The sequence below is a fragment of the Sebastes fasciatus genome, chromosome 12 (genome assembly GCF_043250625.1).
Source record: "Sebastes fasciatus isolate fSebFas1 chromosome 12, fSebFas1.pri, whole genome shotgun sequence".
Classification (NCBI taxonomy): domain Eukaryota; kingdom Metazoa; phylum Chordata; class Actinopteri; order Perciformes; family Sebastidae; genus Sebastes; species Sebastes fasciatus.
Window position 1 is genome coordinate 28,829,287 of NC_133806.1, and position 19,001 is coordinate 28,848,287.

Consider the following 19,001-nt stretch of genomic DNA (forward strand, 5'->3'; position numbering starts at 1 on the left):
TGAGTTTAATGTGCTGCTTTGTGGAGGAGGAACTATTCCTCATAGCTTATTCCTGTACGAGTCACTTTAGATCTGCGGTGTTATTGATAGCAGGCCTTGCTTTTGCTTTTCAAAGACATCATTCTGTCTCACTTTATTGTGGCAAGTTTGTTATATTCAACTATGACAAACAACCAGTGGTGGAAGAAGTACTCAAATTCTTTATTTAAGCAAAAGTACTAATACATTGATGTCAAAATACTCCATTACAAGTAAAAGGGTCATTCTACTTTATAATTGGGGGTACATTTCACATGAACAAAAAAGTACAAAGGTAATGTGGTTTAAGATCAACATGACTAAATACACAAGGGACTAATTAACTAATGAAACACATGTGAGATACAAAACAGGTGGGAAAAAGACAAAGGCAGGAAGTAATACAAAACATGACACACAAGGAGAGTGACTTTCCGGCCGAAGTTGATCCTAGTTTTCCCCTGACGTCAGTCACATTCCTGTTTTGCAAGACGGGCTTTACTAGATATAACTTTTTTTGTGCTTTCGTGGAGTTTGTGTTGGAGTCTGAGTTGTGGTCGAGGCTGGTCATTTGTTGGCGTTAGTGAACTCCATTTCTAACCGAACATTAGCTATCATTGTACACGCGAAACTGAAGAGAGTAAAGGCACTCGTGAGTGTGCATGTCGTCACATCCGTTGGATTTTTTCCCAGAAAAAACGGCCCGGGTTCTTCACATTAAATGTAGTCTACAGGCTGATAGAGGAAACCTAGAAAGTCGTGAAAGGTCTAATTTTTAAGGTTAGATTACAACCTGTTCACACATTGGCAATAAAATGATTTATGTAAAAACTTACATACAGTCCCTTTAAAGGATGGGGCATGATTTTGCACTCCTGGCTGCAAAAACTCTGACAAACAATGTGTATTCAGAACCTAACAGTAAAATACCTCCTGCATTTTATATCGCCATCATCCGGATTGTGCACGCTCTCGGCAGGCTTTCATTCACATCTCATATCTTTTGATGGAGACCTTCTCAGAACCCCGCTATAAATTTAATCACGAAATAACATCCAGCTTTATTGTTGCGACTCAGCCCCGACAGCCGAGCAGTAGATAAAAGAAATAAAACGTACCTCAGTATTAAAATGATCTATACGGCACAAACTTCAAGCTCTGACCTTAAATCATTTGGAAACAAACTATTGTGTTTGCTCTCGGTGTATAATTAATTTGGAACAAAACCATGTCGATTTTGAATTGAACGTTACATTAGTTGGGTCAAAAACAGTTTAAACTGGCATAAAAGCTCTCAGCTCTCTGGGGGCCAATCAATTACAGAGTTTTTAATCATTCTAACAGTGTCAAGGCTTCATTTTTAAATCTCATATTCCATAATCAGACCCACACGGTCAAGAGGAGGCAATCAATCAGCCCATTTATCCCCTTCACAGTGTCAAGATGACATTTTGTTCAGACTTTCAGATAGAGATGAAAAAAAAGGGTGGCTGGAGAGAGAGACAGAAGAAGAGAGAAAGTAGGAAGAGGATGTGGTTATCTCTCTCTCCTTCAAAGCCTGAGGTGCAAGTGAGAGTGTGTAGGAGTTTTTTGTGTCGACTAAATCTGCTGCTCCCTATCTTTTGCTTGACTGCCTTTATCTCTCTCTCCTTCCTTTGCTTCCTTTCCCACTCCCTCGCTGTCTTTATGTGTCTCTCCTGTGTGTTTTATTCCTCACTCACATTTCCTCGCTTCAATCCTCCAACATTTGAGGTCAAGGTTCAAGAATATGTCGACCTCATCCTTGACTGGAAACAGCAGGATGTCGTCTGAAGCATATTGCCAGGGGACTCCATAACCGCCGGGGGAAATGCCACGGCCCTCTCTCCGTGACAAAAGCTGTCAGTCAGTCACAGCTCACTCTGAACCCCTGCCAGCGCTGACGGATGAACCAGCACTCTCTAGAGAGATTTATAGAAATAGTAAAAAAAAAAAAAAAAAAAAAGGGAATCTGTTTAGTCATGTTATCCCGACACGTGAAATAAAATGTGCTTTCATTCGTCTCCCCTCGTCCCCTTCACGCCACAGTAATCACATAAAATTGGCCTTGATTATTATGGCAGAGAAAGCTGGCTGACTCAGGACAGAGGATGAAGGATGAATATAGATGGAGAAGCCGATTCTCAAGCTTCCAGCTCTGACAGAGTGTCAGCACAGTAATAAGACATATATAACTTATTAACAAATTGTCACACCCATGTCTATCTGACTGGAGTCTATGTGCTCGACGTGATGAGCTCTAATCAACTCTGATGTCCAGCAATAACAGCAGCGGCAGGGTGACCTAAATACAAAGGCAGCTCCCTGACAATAATTGGAACGATTATTGTGCTGAAGGAAGGGGGTCTGCTCACACTGCATTGTACGGCTACTTGCAATTTATTCCTGTGCTTCAGCTTCATCTAGTTCTGTCAGTGGTGTCCTTCACATTCACTGGTTTGAACAAACTGTCCTTTGCCCTCTGAGGATGATTGGACCTCTACATGTATCATTGAGACATAGCAGACATCTCTTTTCATCGTCTTTTTTTAATCTGAATCGATGCTGTTCCTCAGGGTTATCCAACTGCTACGAAGATTCAATAAACTGCAATTGTACACTAGAGGGTGTGACTAAACCCATCACCACCCGGCCTGCACAATTATCTTATACACGGGACATTCCAGATGCTTGTGAATTTCTCACTCATTTCCGAGAGGGTTGTCATGTATTAGGGGTGGCACGGTATAACAGTATTGACGATATTGTGAAAATAACCTAGCTCAGTGTAATTAATATGCCCAAAAATAGACAAAACATACAATAACAAAGTTAAAGATGATCTTTTTTTTTTTCATTTTTCTATAGCAATAATATCATTATCGTCAGTGGCGGATTAAGGTGGTCAGGGGCCCCTAGGCTACTCTTTATGTTGTAATGGAAAATTACTATGTATGTAGCGATGTCTCTTTGTGCAACAGTGGAAAGTTACTGTCTACTCTTTCTAATGGGTGCTCTTTGTCTCGTTGACTTTCACTGGGACACTGTGTAAAAACAACTCCTTATCTATGTAAAACAACTTCTTTTCCCACACTCCCCGTTGTAGATTTCTATATAATCTCATTGTAACTTCCTCCTTTAGCGCGCTCTTCTGCAGACTCTGTGTGACTCTGTATAACCAGTGCCTCTTCTTGCAAGAATAAAATACAACAAAGACATTTCATCTGTTTTGAGATCTTTATTTCAACGTTCATTAGGACTCATCTAGGGAAATTGACAGAATTTCCATTACAAACTTGGCGTTGTCAGCAGGATTCCATGGAAGATCGTCCTGAGACGACGGGGGACCGGTGACTGGCCATCCAGGAGAAACCTCCTGCCTGTACCTTGACAAGTTAAGAGACAACAGGACCGATCCACGGCGGCTCTGGACCATCTCCACTGGGATCCAAAGGACCTGATTGAGTCCAACAAATCAACTATTAACCGGGTGAGACGTTGAAATTCCGATTTCTTTTAATTATTGATAATAACGATATTGAAAGACAGTTTATACAAAACCAGTATGATATAAATAATGAAATAGAACATGGAAATTGAGGTTTATTGAGTTTCATAATAATTTCCACTTGTCTAGTAAATAACTGGATTGTTGTGGATTTTGGTTGAAGTAATTTCCTGACGTGATTTGAGATCCTTTGGCATCTTTTGTCCTCCATAGCAGAAAGGGATAATACAGGAGAACTGGAAAATAGAAATGGATGTTCAAAATTAAATTAGTTTGGAACATTGTAGTTTCTTGACCTAAGAAGTGTTTGTGTTAGGTGGCCATTGTTCACACACACAGTGCTTAAAAGGAAAACATATCTTTGAAGCAATTGTTTGAAGCAATTGTTGAAGTCTGTTGACTCAGAGAAGAGGAAAAAAAGGGAAAGTGACCACGCCTAAAGTGAGGTTCATTGTCCGCCTTACAGCTTTATCTTGGTTAAGCTATAGTAACCTAAACCTCACGAGGGACGCCCCGTGTTGTAAAGTGACGTGTACACGTACCTGAAATTCCAGGATGGGTTCAGGGAAGAGTAAAACTCAGGATTCTCCACCAGAGGGAGGATGTATCGATGTCATGAGATCCAAATACGGAAAGGAAAGCATAGAATGTGTTTCTACATGGATTAAAGATTATGGGTTTCCTCCTAGAGGCTCATTCAGCATAAATAAATTGGAGAAGCTAGAGAACAGATTAACAGAAGTAGAGAAGAAGATGAGGGACAGAAAGAAGGTTAAGACGAAAGATTTAGAGGAATTAGAAAAACATAAAAAGTGTCTGAAAGCATGGAAGAGAGAAGCAGAACGTAGGGAAAGGAAGAGTAACAGCAAACGGATGCCTAAAGTAACTTCTAAAACAAAGTCAGATAAACCATCATCTCCCTATTCTCCTCAGTTTAAGGAGCTGTCTAAGGTGGACCCTGATCTGGACACCTATCTTCCTCCTTGCACCCCGGAAGAAGACAGTAAATCCAAGCTCAAAAAGAAGGAGATCAACCCGTCTAACAAAGCCACTGCCCCCATAGCAGGCTCCTCCAACTCGTCCGCCCGAGGAGGAAGCTCAACTTCCTCTGCAGGGGTGGATGGGGCCGTCGGAGGAGGCCAGCACATGACAACGAGGTCTCTGACAAAGATGGAGAGAGAGAAAGACACCCAGGCTGAGGCCTCATCAGATGAGAAAGTGATTTCCAGCCTGCCAGAGGATACGCCTGAAATTGTCAAGCTGCCAATGATACAAGTGGCAGACCCACGAGACCCCTCCCTTGTTCACCGCCCATGGACTGCCACAGACATTCAGAACGCACGTGGTGACCTACCTCCACTGTCATCAGGAGGTTTAAAGATGGCAGAACAACTCTACATTTTCTGTAAAGAATGGCAACCCACTGAAAACGAACTGAAAAGACTGCTCCTCACACATCTGGGTGCTGCCAACTATGCCAAGATAAAAGACGCATTTGGTTATGATGATCGACGCCTTAAAGAGGCCAAATGGGAAGAGGCTGTAAATGTTCCTTACCGCAGGCTACTGGAGGACCTTATCAAGAGATTGACAACAGCCTTCCCATTGAAAGTCGACATGACTAAAATCACCACATGCAAACAGGGACAAAGTGAACCTGTTGAGGATTACTACACCAGACTCCATGGTGTCTTCACCCTCCACAGTGGGTTTAGTGAGCCCACGGACTTGGGACTAGATTCAGGAATGTGGGAGACCTACCTGAGATACGCCTTCGTAGCTGGTCTCAGACCAGATATTGGTGGAAAGGTCAAGGAAAGTTGCATTGATTGGGAAAACTCTAGACTGGCTGAGGTGATGAAATACGCCCGCCATATTGAAAAACAATGCACTGCAGTCAAAAACGAGAAGGACCAGTAGTCTTCACAGCAGCCATGGCGCAGAAGACGTGGAGGACATGGTCATGGACAAGGCAGAAATAGAATGTATAGAAATAGAAACTCCATGCAAAATAGAATGGCTCTTGATTTGATCACTGCCTCTCAAGGCGGTGTTTGCCATATTATTGGTACTGAGTGTTGCACATACATTCCTGACGCAAAGGACATGACGCATGTAATTTCTCATCTTAATTCTCTTCTACACAGCCAACTATCCCGTGATTTGATAGTCCCTGAAGGCTGGGATTGGTTCTCTTGGTTGTCATCCTCTTGGAAGGGTCTCTTGGTCAAGGCAGGGATACTGTTGATATTACTTTTTGTTTTCCTGTCTTGCATTGTGTCCTGCTTGAGATCTATGGTTACCAGGATGATATCGCAGACCATGGTCCACTATGTTCCTCTTTCTCAGACTGCAGGCATGCAGCCTGACTTGTTCCCTATTCCTGACTATCGAGATGATACTGATTCTGATGATTCTGACGATAACACCGTTGTATAAATTATTTATTTTCTTCTCCCCAGCTTGCTCTCATTCACAGTATTGCTCTCATGTATTACTATGATGATATCATTTGAATCTCGGTGAATTAATATGTCTGATGAAGTACTTTTCCTGATAGAATGATCAAAAGGGGGGAAATGTAATGGAAAATGACTATGTATGTAGCGATGTCTCTTTGTGCAACAGTGGAAAGTTATTGTCTACTCTGTCTAATGTGTGCTCTTTGTCTCAAGTAGTGAAAAAGTACTGAGTGTCGACTTTCACTGGGACACTGTAAAAACAACTCCTTATCTGTGTAAAACAACTCCTTTTCCCACACTCCCCGTTGTAGATTTCTATATAATCACATTGTAAATTCCTCCTTCAGTGTGCTCTTCTGCACACTCTGTGTGACTGTATAACCAGTGCCTCTTCTTGCAAGAATAAAATACAACAAAGACATTTCATCTGTTTTGAGATCTTTATTTCAATGTTCATTAGGACTCATCTAGGGAAATTGACAGAATTTCCATTACAGTGTGGGGCCCCCTTCTCATCATGCCATGTGTAAAAGTGTGCTAGGAATATTACTCGGCCCACAGGTACACACTCTGAAAGCATACACACACACATTGAGACAGTTACTGTTACTCTAAGCCTTGAAATATCGAGCAATTTAGGGATTTTCTTTAGTAGATCTTGGGGTCACGGTGTTCTTTCAGCCATTGTGCTTTTCGTTTTTGTGCTCCACGATCATATTTCCTTTCTGACATATTGCCGCTATTCTGTCCAGTAGCAGTGACGAATCAGCTGTTTAATTTTTTTGAATGTTTCTTATGGGCCTATAGGGGTCACGGTTGTTCTATTTTTCTCTGATGTACATATAAATAATTAAAAATAATCTGGCCAATCCGGGGCCTTTGCCATCATAGGGGCCCCTAGGCTGCAGCCTAGGCCAGCCTGTGCATTAATCCACCCCAGGTTATCGTGAATTCTTTTGGCCACGATAATCATGCAGTGAAAATCTGATACTATGACACCCCTACCATGTACAGTATATACCACTGTATACCAATGGCGAAAGTGGTAAATGGACTGCATTTATATAGCGCCTTTCTAGTCTACTAACCACTCAAAGCGCTTTAAGCTACATGTCAGCATTCACCCCTTCACACACACATTCATACACTGATGGCAGAGGCTGCCGACCTGCTCAGGATCTAATCTAAATACTCATTCACACACCGATGGCACAGCCTTCAGGAGCAATTTGGGGTTAAGTATCTTGCCCAAGGACACATCCACATGTGGACTGAAGGAGCCAGGGATCAAACCGCCGACCTTACGATTGGTGGACGACCCGCTTTGAGCCACCCCATGGAGATTGAGTCTAGTCTACCCTATCAGTGAGGATGTATCAATCAATATACTGTATGTGGTCAACCTGAGGATCATTTGAAATGCAGTTTATATGTAGATCCTTGTCCTAATTTCTTTTGATTATGAAATGTAGTTATGTGGTAGTAATACACCTCATATCAATGTGTGTGCGTGTGTGCATGTGTGTGTGTGTGTGTGTCAGCTCCATCTGCATATGATAAATCATTTTGTTTAGCTCACCAGAACAAACAAGCATTCATCACTCATCTATTGACAGAAAGGAAGACACAACAATGTGTCTCAGCTCATGATCCCTTTGACCGGGACGAACCCCCACACAGCTGGACCCAGACTGAATGGAGATCAGATGCTGTCCTCCTGATGTAGCCGGCCTTGTTGTGATGATCCATCTTCTATCTCCCTTTCAGCTGCTGATGAGGAGTGGATGGTAATAAATTAGCCGATTCATACACAATGAAACACCTGTTGCCTGTAGGTGACAACATCATCATCATCATCAGCCATCATGTGGCTCTTTTCAAATCAGATGTGTGTGTGGAGGCAGATTTCTCTGTTATCCTGGATGTGGCCAGCAGGTGGCGTCGTGTTTAACACCGACTAGAGACGCTGGTACCCAAAGTCAAGTCTGGGAAGTGTTTGGGGGGGGGGGGGGGGGGGGGTTCTTTCTTAACTTCAGGAAGATAAGTGTTAGTTCATCACGCCAGTATGTGGTTACCTGCGCTGGAGAGCTCTGCACATGACGCGCAACAGGAGCTGCACCTGTTCGCATATGCTGCCTTCAAGTGCACCTCGTAATGTCGTAAATCAGAGAAGTCGCACAATGAATGTAAACAAAGTGGGTCTAGAAACTAAGTTATGTGTTGATGCAGTTCATTCTTTCTTTCAGAAGGTCTTTTTATTGATTTTCACTGATGACTTAAACAGTAACTGTACAGTGAAAAGATTTCGTTTTGCCCAACAACACTCAATACCAACAAAAAACAAAACACACAAGCAACCACAGCCGACCACAAAAAAATATATTCTAAACTATGGATGATTAAAGTTAAAATGATTGACAATACAGAGAAAATATCTATACTACACCTTAATATTAACAGAAATAGTAAGTCAGGAGATAAAGGAAATAGAAAATTGATAAATAGGACAAGAAAATAATTTTTAAAAAAAACTTACTACTAAAATACTTAAATACTGGCATCACATGAAACTAGAAAAACCTAAGGAATCCATTGGGAACATGTCATACTAGCTTGACTTGAAGGAGGCTGCATAACACTCAACTCTTTTCAAAGGGGTCCCTTGACCTCTGACTTCAAGATATGTTGCATAAATTGGGTATGACTGTAAAGCTAAGACTCTTGTGGAGTCCAATTGTAATTATGTAATTTTGGTCCATATAGTAGCCATTTTACATAGTGATTTTTTTTTAAATTCAGATTTCATGCATATGGCGGTGTCTTTATACTATGACAGTTTTCCTAAAATTAGATTTGAAAAATAAATTGCAAAATATTGCCTTGCTTACAGTATCGCAATATATTGACATGTCACCCTTGTATCATGATACGTATCATAACGCCAGATTATTCCTTATATATATATATATATATATAAATATATATTTATTTATTTATAGCAAGGCAATATATTTACAAGGGCCCACCTTGTAAAATGTACTCTCTGTTCTCCGAGCAGTAGAAAAGATTTTGATGCAGTTCATTCTTAATTGCAATCCACCCCCCAAAAATAATCCAATTAACATATCATTTAAAAGATAGAAACAGTAGGCCGACCCCACATGGTTGACTGAAAAGTTCCATTTTTCCGACCGCACTTGAAGTCAGCACAAACTCCTGATCCGCCAACAATGAGGAACTTTTCCTGCTGAGCTCCAGTGAAGTGACACGGGACCAGGATGATGCACGGGATGGGGTGAGCTGGAATAACAGCGATGTCAAAGATGTGAAGAGAGTCTCTAATAAACGTTATGTCCTTATTAAACGAGAAGGAAAACATGGCGAATTCAAGTTCTCCACATACTACGGATCTGACCTCGCCTCAGGCTCACAGCGGGGAGATCATGGAGAACCCACTCCGGGTGAGTTGGTTTAACTCTCAGACTGTTCAGTCAGGTAGTCTAACAGGTAGTCTAACAGGTAGTCTAACAGGTAGTCTAACAGGTAGTCTAATGGGGAAACGTGTTCATAGCCAACATAGTTATCTTGGCTGATAGGTGATTATTGATTATAGAGATTGTGGAATAGATTAATACTTAATATTGATCAAACCATGAATGTATTGTGAGATAAACCAACTTCAACTCTTTGATCAGACAGTTCAATTGAAGAGACTTTTTCCACTTCATGGTAAATCACTTAATGTAGATGTCAACTTATATAAGAGGAGGTATGTATCTATTGCATTTTTGCCATTTGAAGACAATTTAAAAACATAATTTGAAGAATATAATTAGGGCTGTTAATCGATTAAAATATTTAATCGATTAAAATATTTAATCGCGATTAATCGCATGATTGTCCATAGTTAATTGCGGTTAATGGCATGTTTAATACTATTATCAACATGCGAGTGGACAAGTATGCAAATGTATGTATATATTTATTACTGGAAATCAATTAACAACACAAAACAATGACAAATATTGTCCAGAAACCCTCACAGGCACTTGCATAACATTGCAAACTATCATAAAGTGGGCATGTATGTAAAGGGGAGACTCGTGGGTACCCAAAGAACCCATTTTAATTCATATCTTGAGGTCAAGGGACCCCTTTGGAAATGGCCATGCCAGTTTTTCTTCGCCAAAATTTAGCGCAAGTTTGGAGGATTATTTCTCTGGTTCCTTCCCTAACCATAATACTTCCTAAAAATCTGTAGCCTACATAATTTCATCCTTCTTTATTTCCCAAAATGTCATTGGAGGCCAGTGTCTTTGCCCATTTCTACTGTACGTGAGTTATTTCCTTTGTATGTGTGATATAAATCATGATGGACCTGTTTCAGCTGTTCAGCTTCACTGCAACACTCAGAGCTGAAGAGATAGGAGGAAAGTGTTGATGTTTCTCCTTTACTAACTTTCAGGAACTCTCCCTCACAAAACTCAATTTGTAGCAGGACATTACACACTAATTTCCAAAAAGAGATTAAGGTAGTCTAGAAAAAAAAAATCTTGGAAGTCAAAATCTAACCTCGGCCTCTAAAGCTCTTTGTGTAATGAGCACTCAGTGTGGATGAGGAGGCCCGACAGCACGGAGATCTATCGGTGTTGGCACCTGTCGCAATTATTTTCTAAAGTGATCGTGACTAAGTCATTGTGTTGAAATGCCCTTTTCTCTTTCTTTTGAACTTTTAACTTTGTAAGTGGACTCTCAAGTTGAGTATCTGCAAATCTGTTTGTGCATGGTAATATAGACATATCACAGAAGAACTCACTTTTCCAGTGCTTGTGCACATACATTTAGGGATCTGGAGTTCCTACCAACCCACAAACTGTGAGATATGAGAACCCAGTCAGAAAACATGTGATTAAACAAGCCAATCAGATTTGGCTCCCATTCCTATGTCACGTGCAGGCTCATTAATATACTATCACCCACGGCTTGAGAACTACCTTTGAAAAAGTTCACCATATTTTTCTTGCAAGCCAATCAGAGCAGACTGGGCTTTCTCAGGAGGGGGTCTTAAAGAGACAGGCACTAAAACGGAGCGTTTCAGACAGAGGGTGAATACAGGCATATTCAGACAGACAGTATGAGAAAAATAATGTGTTTTTTGAACATTAAAGCATGTAAACATGTTCTAGTAGAAACCCCAAACTCAAGGCCGGCTTAAGGCATATAGGCCATATAGGCGGTCACCTAGGGCGTCACCTTCTGGAGGGGGCTGGTCGCCCTCTAAAAAGAAATATAAAATAAAAAATAAAATGTTGCTGCTGGGCAGCCTCCCTCAATTTCTGCATTGAGGTTAAAATTAACAAATACAGAATGAAAGAAAGAAATACACTTTTCACCCCTGTAACTCTCTTTCTCTCACTTTTTCATCAGCCTGGCCGCACTTATTTATTAATAAAAGTGTAAATTGCAGTGAAACTAAATAAACACTTTTAAGCCAACAATATCAGGGACCAATTGTTTATTTATATTATAATAAATACAGTTATTTAAATACAAAAAACATTGTGATGTCTGATATGTGTTGCGGTTTACGGGTTTAGGGTTAGGGCCACCAAAAGGGCTAGAGCCAGCCCTGCCCAAATACAAGTATGAACCTGGAAATGAGCATGATATGTCCCCTTTAAAGTCTTTCTCTTCCAGTGTGTGTGTTCGCTAATGTCCTGTTATGTGTGTGTCAGTCCTCTGTCCTCCTACTCTTATGCAGACACACATTCTCGCCATGCTCATCTTCCTCTGTCAGTGTGTTTCCTCTGTGTGACATTACCACTGGGGGGGGCAGACAGAGAGAGAGAGAGAGAGAGAGAGAGAGAGTAACAGAGGAGGAGTGAGAGGCGTAAGTAATGAGTAATGGCCCATGGGTGGGTTGTGAGAGAATAGATCTACTGTAAGAGTCCTGAGCAGCTGGCTAATGGTCCCAGCTACCCACCATCCCAGAGAACATCCCGACATCCAGGGGGACAATATCTGTCTGTCTCGCACTTTGACTGCCTCCCACAGTTGGAAATGTTTTCACTGGTGGACTGAACATGTTGATGTTGCGGGAGGTCCCATTGGTTGGATCACCTGTTGAGGCCCAGACACACCAAACCGACATCAAAGAACTAGCAGCGACGAAGGTCGACTGTTGAGTCGCCTCACGTCGCCTTTGTCATGGCCAAAAAGTTGCACTCGAACACATCGCAAAGACTACAGCCGACGACCAACTACCACGTACGTTCTGCACCTGCATGAGATGAAATAACTCTCCATAGCAGCAGGCGGCGGTAGTCTGTTTTCTGTATTGTGAGGGATTCTGGACAATATTTGTCATTATTTTGTGTTGTTAATTTATTTCCAATAATAAATACTGTATATACATACATTTGTATAAAGCAGCATATTTGCCCTTTAAGGTACATTTTGAACAGATAAAAAAAATGTGTGATTAATTTGCAATTAATCGTGATTAAATATGGACAATCCTGCGATTAATCGCGATTAAATATTTTAATTGATTGACAGCCCTAATGTCAAAATAAATAGTGCATCTCGATCCTTCTCTCTTTGTCGTTCTCATCCTCGCTCATCTACGTCTCTGAGCTGAGACTCTGCTTCTTCTGTACCCATCACCTCTGAGCAGAAACTGACAGGCTTCATCCAGAGATCAGCCCATCCCAGGGAGGGACAGATGCCCATTGTCAGTGGACACAATGGGGCCATGCTGTCTATCTGTCTGTCCGTCCGTCCGTCCGTCCGTCTTTGGGTCAGTGTCCTAAAGCGAGGAGGAGGAAGAGGAGGATCAGTGCCCTCAGTCCTTATTCGGCTTCTGTTGCTTCAGCTTTAGTTTAGATTCAGAGCAGCAGCGATACATGCTTTGCAGAAGGGTTCAGAGTTTGGTGTTGCGTTCTGATCCCGTGATTTCAGTCTGCTTTGTTCCAAGTACACACCCGTGACAAATTGCTTGTCACTAGAGTTGCGTGTATGTGTGTGGTATAACATGAGGATGATAAATGTCCTTACCAGGTTAGATGTGGGGTGCAGGATTAAGGTTACAGTAAGAATATAAATTAGGTTGAAGCCCACGTACACAGAAGTAACGTGTGCATGCATGTTTGTTTGGATTCAGGGTCTGATGCTCAGTCCAGTCCTATAATGCACCAAACATTATTTTCAGTTTTGCATGACTTATGAGTACCTAGAGGGTGAAAAACTTCCAGGGAGAAATTACTAGAAACTGAAATGGACTTTATCTCTGACATTTATGTAATGGAATTTACATAATACACCGACTGCAATTTGATTTAAAAGATACAGAAGTACAGTTATTCCACCACATGATGGTAAACACAGTGGACAAAACTTGCCATGTGTCGTTGATGATGAATGTGCCGATGCAGTTCCCAGAGTTTTTGCTGACTTTTGCATTTCTTGATATTCAAACTTGCTTGACTGCTGCAGTTGGACTCCTGTTTGAGTTTCTGTCATCATGACTTTTTATTTAATTGCTGACTAAAACAACAGTCTGACTGGCTCCCTCACAATCAGTATCGATGTCAGGTTAAAGAATCCAATCCTCTGACTCTCGCAGTCATATTGCTGTTTCTTGTTAAGACTCTGGCAGCAGCATTTAAAACTTTAACCGTGCCGCTCGGTGTCGGTGTCATTGTGCGCTGCATCGTTTGCCGGTTAAGCTGTCAGTTCTTTAGTGTCAATTGTTCTCTGGTGACATTTTGTGCAACTGAATCCCACTTTGTAACAAATTAATTACGTTTTGACAAAGCTAAAAGGAAAGCTGGGGTATAATTAGCTTTCTCGTGTGGCTGGCCTGGAACAACCCAGAAGACTTCATCAAACGCACACACTGGAGTGGTAAAGGGAAAGTTCACCCTAAAACAACTGGATAAAATCTCCAAATATCGATACTTACAGGACCAGCGTGTAATATTTAGGGGGATCTAAAGGCAGAAATGGAATATAATATTAATAAGTATGTTTTCTTTAGTGTATAATCACCTAAAATAAGAATTGTGTTTTTGTTAGTTTAGAATGAGCCGTTTATATCTACATACGGAGCGGGTCCTCTTCACAGAGCCGGCCACCATGTTTCTACAGTAGCCCAGAACGGACAAACCAAACACAGGCTCTCGATAGGCCATTCACGTTTTCATGTTTTCACATCGGCAACCGTAGTTCTCCTACACGCTTGGCACACGGGAGATGTTTCAGTTGGTTCCAACCTCATCACTAGATGCCGCCTGTTGAGTGTTGCATTATTACATATATTATAATATTGGTTTATACTTATTGATGCATTAATGTGCTATGGCTAGTTTCAACCACTCTATCTAGGTAGTTTCATTTATTATAGTCTGCGATGCACCAATACTGGAACGGATATCTGGCCGATACTGACTCAAATAGCTGGATGGGCTATCGGTGACAATGGAGCCGATCTATTCAATTCAATTCTATGTTTATATACTGTATACAATATATAATGGAATTTTAATTGCTGTTTAAGTGATGACCGATGTGTTGCTGCATTAAAAAGGTTTAAACTTGAAATGTAATTCCTGTTAATTTTGAAGATATTTGACCAAGTTGTTAGTGTACGATTTATTATTTTAATAGTAAATTACAATTCAGTAAATGTTTATCTATATTTGTATTTATTTGTCACATTATGCTTTACAAAGTTGGGAAAGCAAGTATCGCCATCGGTATTGGGACTCAAAAAGTAGGATCTGTGCATCCCTAATTATAGTTCTAATACAGATAGTAAGTTCACTAACAGTAACATGAACGTACTGGAGTAGAAGTGAGGTATAAAGTAGCATAAAATGGAAATGCTCACATAAAGTATAAAGTAAATACCTCAAAATAGTTTAAGTAAATGCACTTAGTTACCTCCCACCATTGCATAGCTGAAGTGGCCTTCTCTTGAATTCTTTCCCATGCAGCTACAGTACAGTGAAGTTTAACAGCAGAAAAATGCTCAGCTCTGTAAAACATCAGTGGCAAAATATTAAACACACGAGTACAGCGCAACACAGGGAGCTTTGTGGCGTGAAGTCTCTTGCTTTCCTTAGGTAAAGTGTGTAATGTTTGCTAAGCCACAAGCCAAAGGCACTCCCAGTGTACCGGCCTCGCCTGTCTCGACAGCTTTGTTTGCTCTTCCTGTAACAGGAAAACTCTCTCTCTCTCCCTCTCTCTGTTTATCTTCCTCTCTCTCACTCTCTCTTGTATTTATCTCCCTCGGTGGGTAGAGACTCTCTCTCCCAGCCGATTAGACTGTTGTCTGGCTATAAATAGACGTGGTCAGTCGCTATAAGCCCCATAGATGTGGGTCGATAGGGGCCTACTACACCCACTAGTAGGTTTTATCATCTATTCACATGGTAGATCACCGAAAGAATGTATAAAAGAACACGACAGCGACCTCTAGCGACCGTACTTATTATGACAGGAGCAGAAGCGGAAGTCAGGCGCTACAGTATAGACAGAAACAAATGTGTAGTTATTTTAACCCAAAACACAATGTTTTTCCTTAAAGTTAACAAAGTAATTTGTGTTGCCTAAACCTAAAGAAGTCATAGTTTTATTGCCTAAACTTAACTGTTTTTTTTGCCTAAACCCAAAGAAGCCTTTTTGTTTGTGTTCAAAACGTGACATTTCATTCAGTTTTACAACGTGTTGCTTTTAACTGACTGATAACATTTATTTAATGGCCTGATGAGAGTTGAATCGGGTGCACCCTCCCACCAACACTGACATAACAAACAAAAACAAAAAATATTTTTACTGTAATTAGATCGATTTCACTTGCTTAGTTGGAATGAATCCAATGAAAAGGTGAGCTGGCTCACTCTTCACACTTCAAATTGCCACATCTCCTGTGTGAAGTCTGTGGAATAAACTATCCTCAGGCTGTACATCCACCGCTTTGTTCTCTTAACACACTGTTTCTCCCTCACAACCACACACACACACACACACACACCTCAGTCTGCCCCCTGGCCCCTCTCAGCATTAACCAGCAGCCTCCTCGTGGGCGCAGTAACAGCAAAGCAGCGGGCCACTTACACTCTGTCCTGTAAAGCTTGACAAGGTTATTGATCTTGGTTTAGTGAACAGAGCACAGCTGGCCTGATGGATGACGCTGCCTGTCTGATCATGAATTACCACAGAGCACAGTAGTCATCTCTCCACCACTCACTCTCTCTCTCTGTCTGACTGTCTGTCTGCTTCAACAGTTGAGGATGGAATCTATCATTACACACACACAGGTTTTTTTTATCTTGATGTGATATCAGTCCCCATCATTGAGCTGCCCATCTGCTTCCCACCTCCTCCTCTTAAATCCTGTTTACCTCCGATGCACCGCAAGCACCATCATCACACATAGACACACACACACACACAGACACACTGGAGTCAAAATCCTGTTTACCTCTGTTACAGGTCAGTGGACTCATCAGACTTGGTGAGCAGAAATTGAGAAGATAGCGGCAGACTGTGAAATAGAGGAGTGTATGGTGGTGGTTTTGTATTTAAACCCAAATCCACTGGGCTTAAAACCTCCATCAGGCTGGTGAGGAGGTGATGAGCTGTGTTATGTAGTTATAAAGAGGGTACAACACAAGTGGTTTTAAATTAAAGTGGGCTGATGGGTGATGATCAGATAAGTCAACGCTAATTGAAAATGGGCTGTAGGTCTTTCCTCATTCCCTCTACTCACTTCTACTGTGTACTATTCTTTCCTTCAGACTACATATCCCGTGCCAGTAGACCTGGGTGTGCTGCATCAACAACTGTTATCAGCCATAGTTTAGTCCTGTCATGTTTAGAAATGTAGACAGAAGACTGAAAATTAGACTCTAATTAAACTTTTAACAGGGACGTAAATGTCTATGTGTCCAATGAGTCCATGTCATAGTATTTTTCTGGACAATATTGGTTAACCCTAACCACCCACATTGGGTTTTATTTAATGTTGGATCAAACGCTTAATTTTATGTTTTTGTTTTATTTTGATTTTGGTTGTTTGCTGTCAATCGATTAAAATATTTATGCGATTAATCGCATGATGGTCCATCGTTAATCGCAATTAATCACACATTTTTTTATCTGTTCAAAATGTACCTTAAAAAGGACGATTTGTCAAGTATTTAATACTCTTATCAACATGGGAGTGGGCAATTATGCTTGCTTTATGCAAATGTATGTATATATTTATATGGTCATCTGAGTTTTTTTGTAGCACCAAGGTGTCAAAATATCCCTTTGTCCAATACTTTGGTTTATGACTAAATACCTTCAGATGTGATGACATTCCCATCAGCCTCAGCTGTACTTTGTGTCCCGTGCTAATTAGGAAATATCAGCATAATTACATGCAAAAACTAAGATGTTGAACATGGTAAACACCTTTGACTCATCAGCACGTTAACATTGTCATGTGAGCATGTTAGCATGCTGCCAAAACATCGCTGCGCCAAAGTTGAGTCTTGAGTGCAAATGTTGACTTTAGTTGCTGCCAACAAGTAGAAATGTGGTTGATCTTGATGTGTCTGCAGTGAACATAAAATAGTGTTTGTACACTCAAAGAGCCGTGCAAGAGTGCTACACAAGAATACTTTAAAAAGTCTAAAGTAAGGAAATGCCTGATAGTTTGTGAAAGTCTGAGGTACATAATAGTTCTGCAGCTAGGATGTGAGGTTTTGAAGTTCAGTCTCAGACCTGCTCCTCATACACTCAATTCCAAACTCATATTTTGCCTCTGTGATGAAGCACACTTGAGGATGAGACCCTGGCTGCGGTTGAAAAGTTAAAAAAATGACATCCTAATGTCTTTTCCTAACCACTTTTCCTTGACCTCGATGGAAAACGTCATGAGGTCAAGGAAAGATGTGAAGGAGAATTCAGAAGGTCTTAGGAAAAGACAGCCGTGGTGTTTAGAGAATCCGATTGCACTTACACTATATGCTCCGTAATTATGATGCGATGGCAGCGGATGTTAGGAACGCGGGTCTACTGTGGAGAAACTTTCTGAAGATGGACTACAAAAGGTGCATGGTCGCCCCGTGCGTTGTTAAATAGCTCCTTCAGTGACATGCTGCTTCACCCGCGGCGTCTGAAAGAGAGATACCGCCAGTCCCTCTGCTGCTGGAACACTTTACAACAACATATAATAATAATAATAAATTCAACTTATATAGCGCTTTTCAAGGACTCAAAGACGCTTTACACTATGGGGGGAAACGGTGTGAGACAAACAGCAGACAAACGACACACACAGGCGCACTGTCATGCATACACATGGACAAATGGGTAAGGGGAGGGAGGGCTAGGAGTAGGCAGAGGAGAAAAGATGGGTCTTGAGGCGGGACTGAAATAGGGTGAGGGAATCAGACTGTCTAATGAGTTGTGGGAGGGAGTTCCAAAGCTTGGGAGCTGCCCTATAATAATAATAAAGGATTATCTGACCTGTGGATAGCCGTGGATAACCAGTGCAAAATATGACTTCATTAACAAGGTTGGAACTGAAATAAAAAAGGAATAACCTACAGGCTACCACAAAGGTTTATATGATAAATATTGAATTATTTTTTGAGTTATGGTGAAGGAGTAGAACCATTAAATGTATATTTCTTCCTACTCCTTTTCGGAAGTAATATTTATTTATGTTGATTATTTGTTTGCTATATGTTCATTTTATTTGTTATTGTTGTTTTGTTTTTTTACTTGTTCAACATGAATCACAATTAGTATATGACATATCATTTGTCAGAATGATGCGTCGCTTTAAAAGTGGCCGTCGCAAGGACTTGTGGGGCGGTATTATCTCCTTCCCTTTGGTAACGGATGGTCCAGTGTATCCTATGCTAAATGAGATAAGAAAGGAAGCATTGAAGCACCTTTCCTTAGTATTTAGAGAATTCCAACAGCTCTAATTATGG

At 41.0% G+C, this 19,001-nt stretch overlaps 1 protein-coding gene across 1 annotated transcript in view; it reads left to right on the plus strand.

Moving 5' to 3' along the window:
- Positions 1–9,218: 9,218 nt before the first annotated feature.
- nipal2 (NIPA like domain containing 2) overlaps positions 9,219–19,001 on the plus strand; it is a 32,670-nt gene continuing 22,887 nt past the window's right edge. Inside the window, exon 1 of the mRNA XM_074654558.1 lies at positions 9,219–9,467. Coding sequence (XP_074510659.1) covers positions 9,357–9,467 — 111 coding nt within the window. The 5' untranslated portion in view covers positions 9,219–9,356. The remainder of the gene's footprint in view (positions 9,468–19,001) is intronic.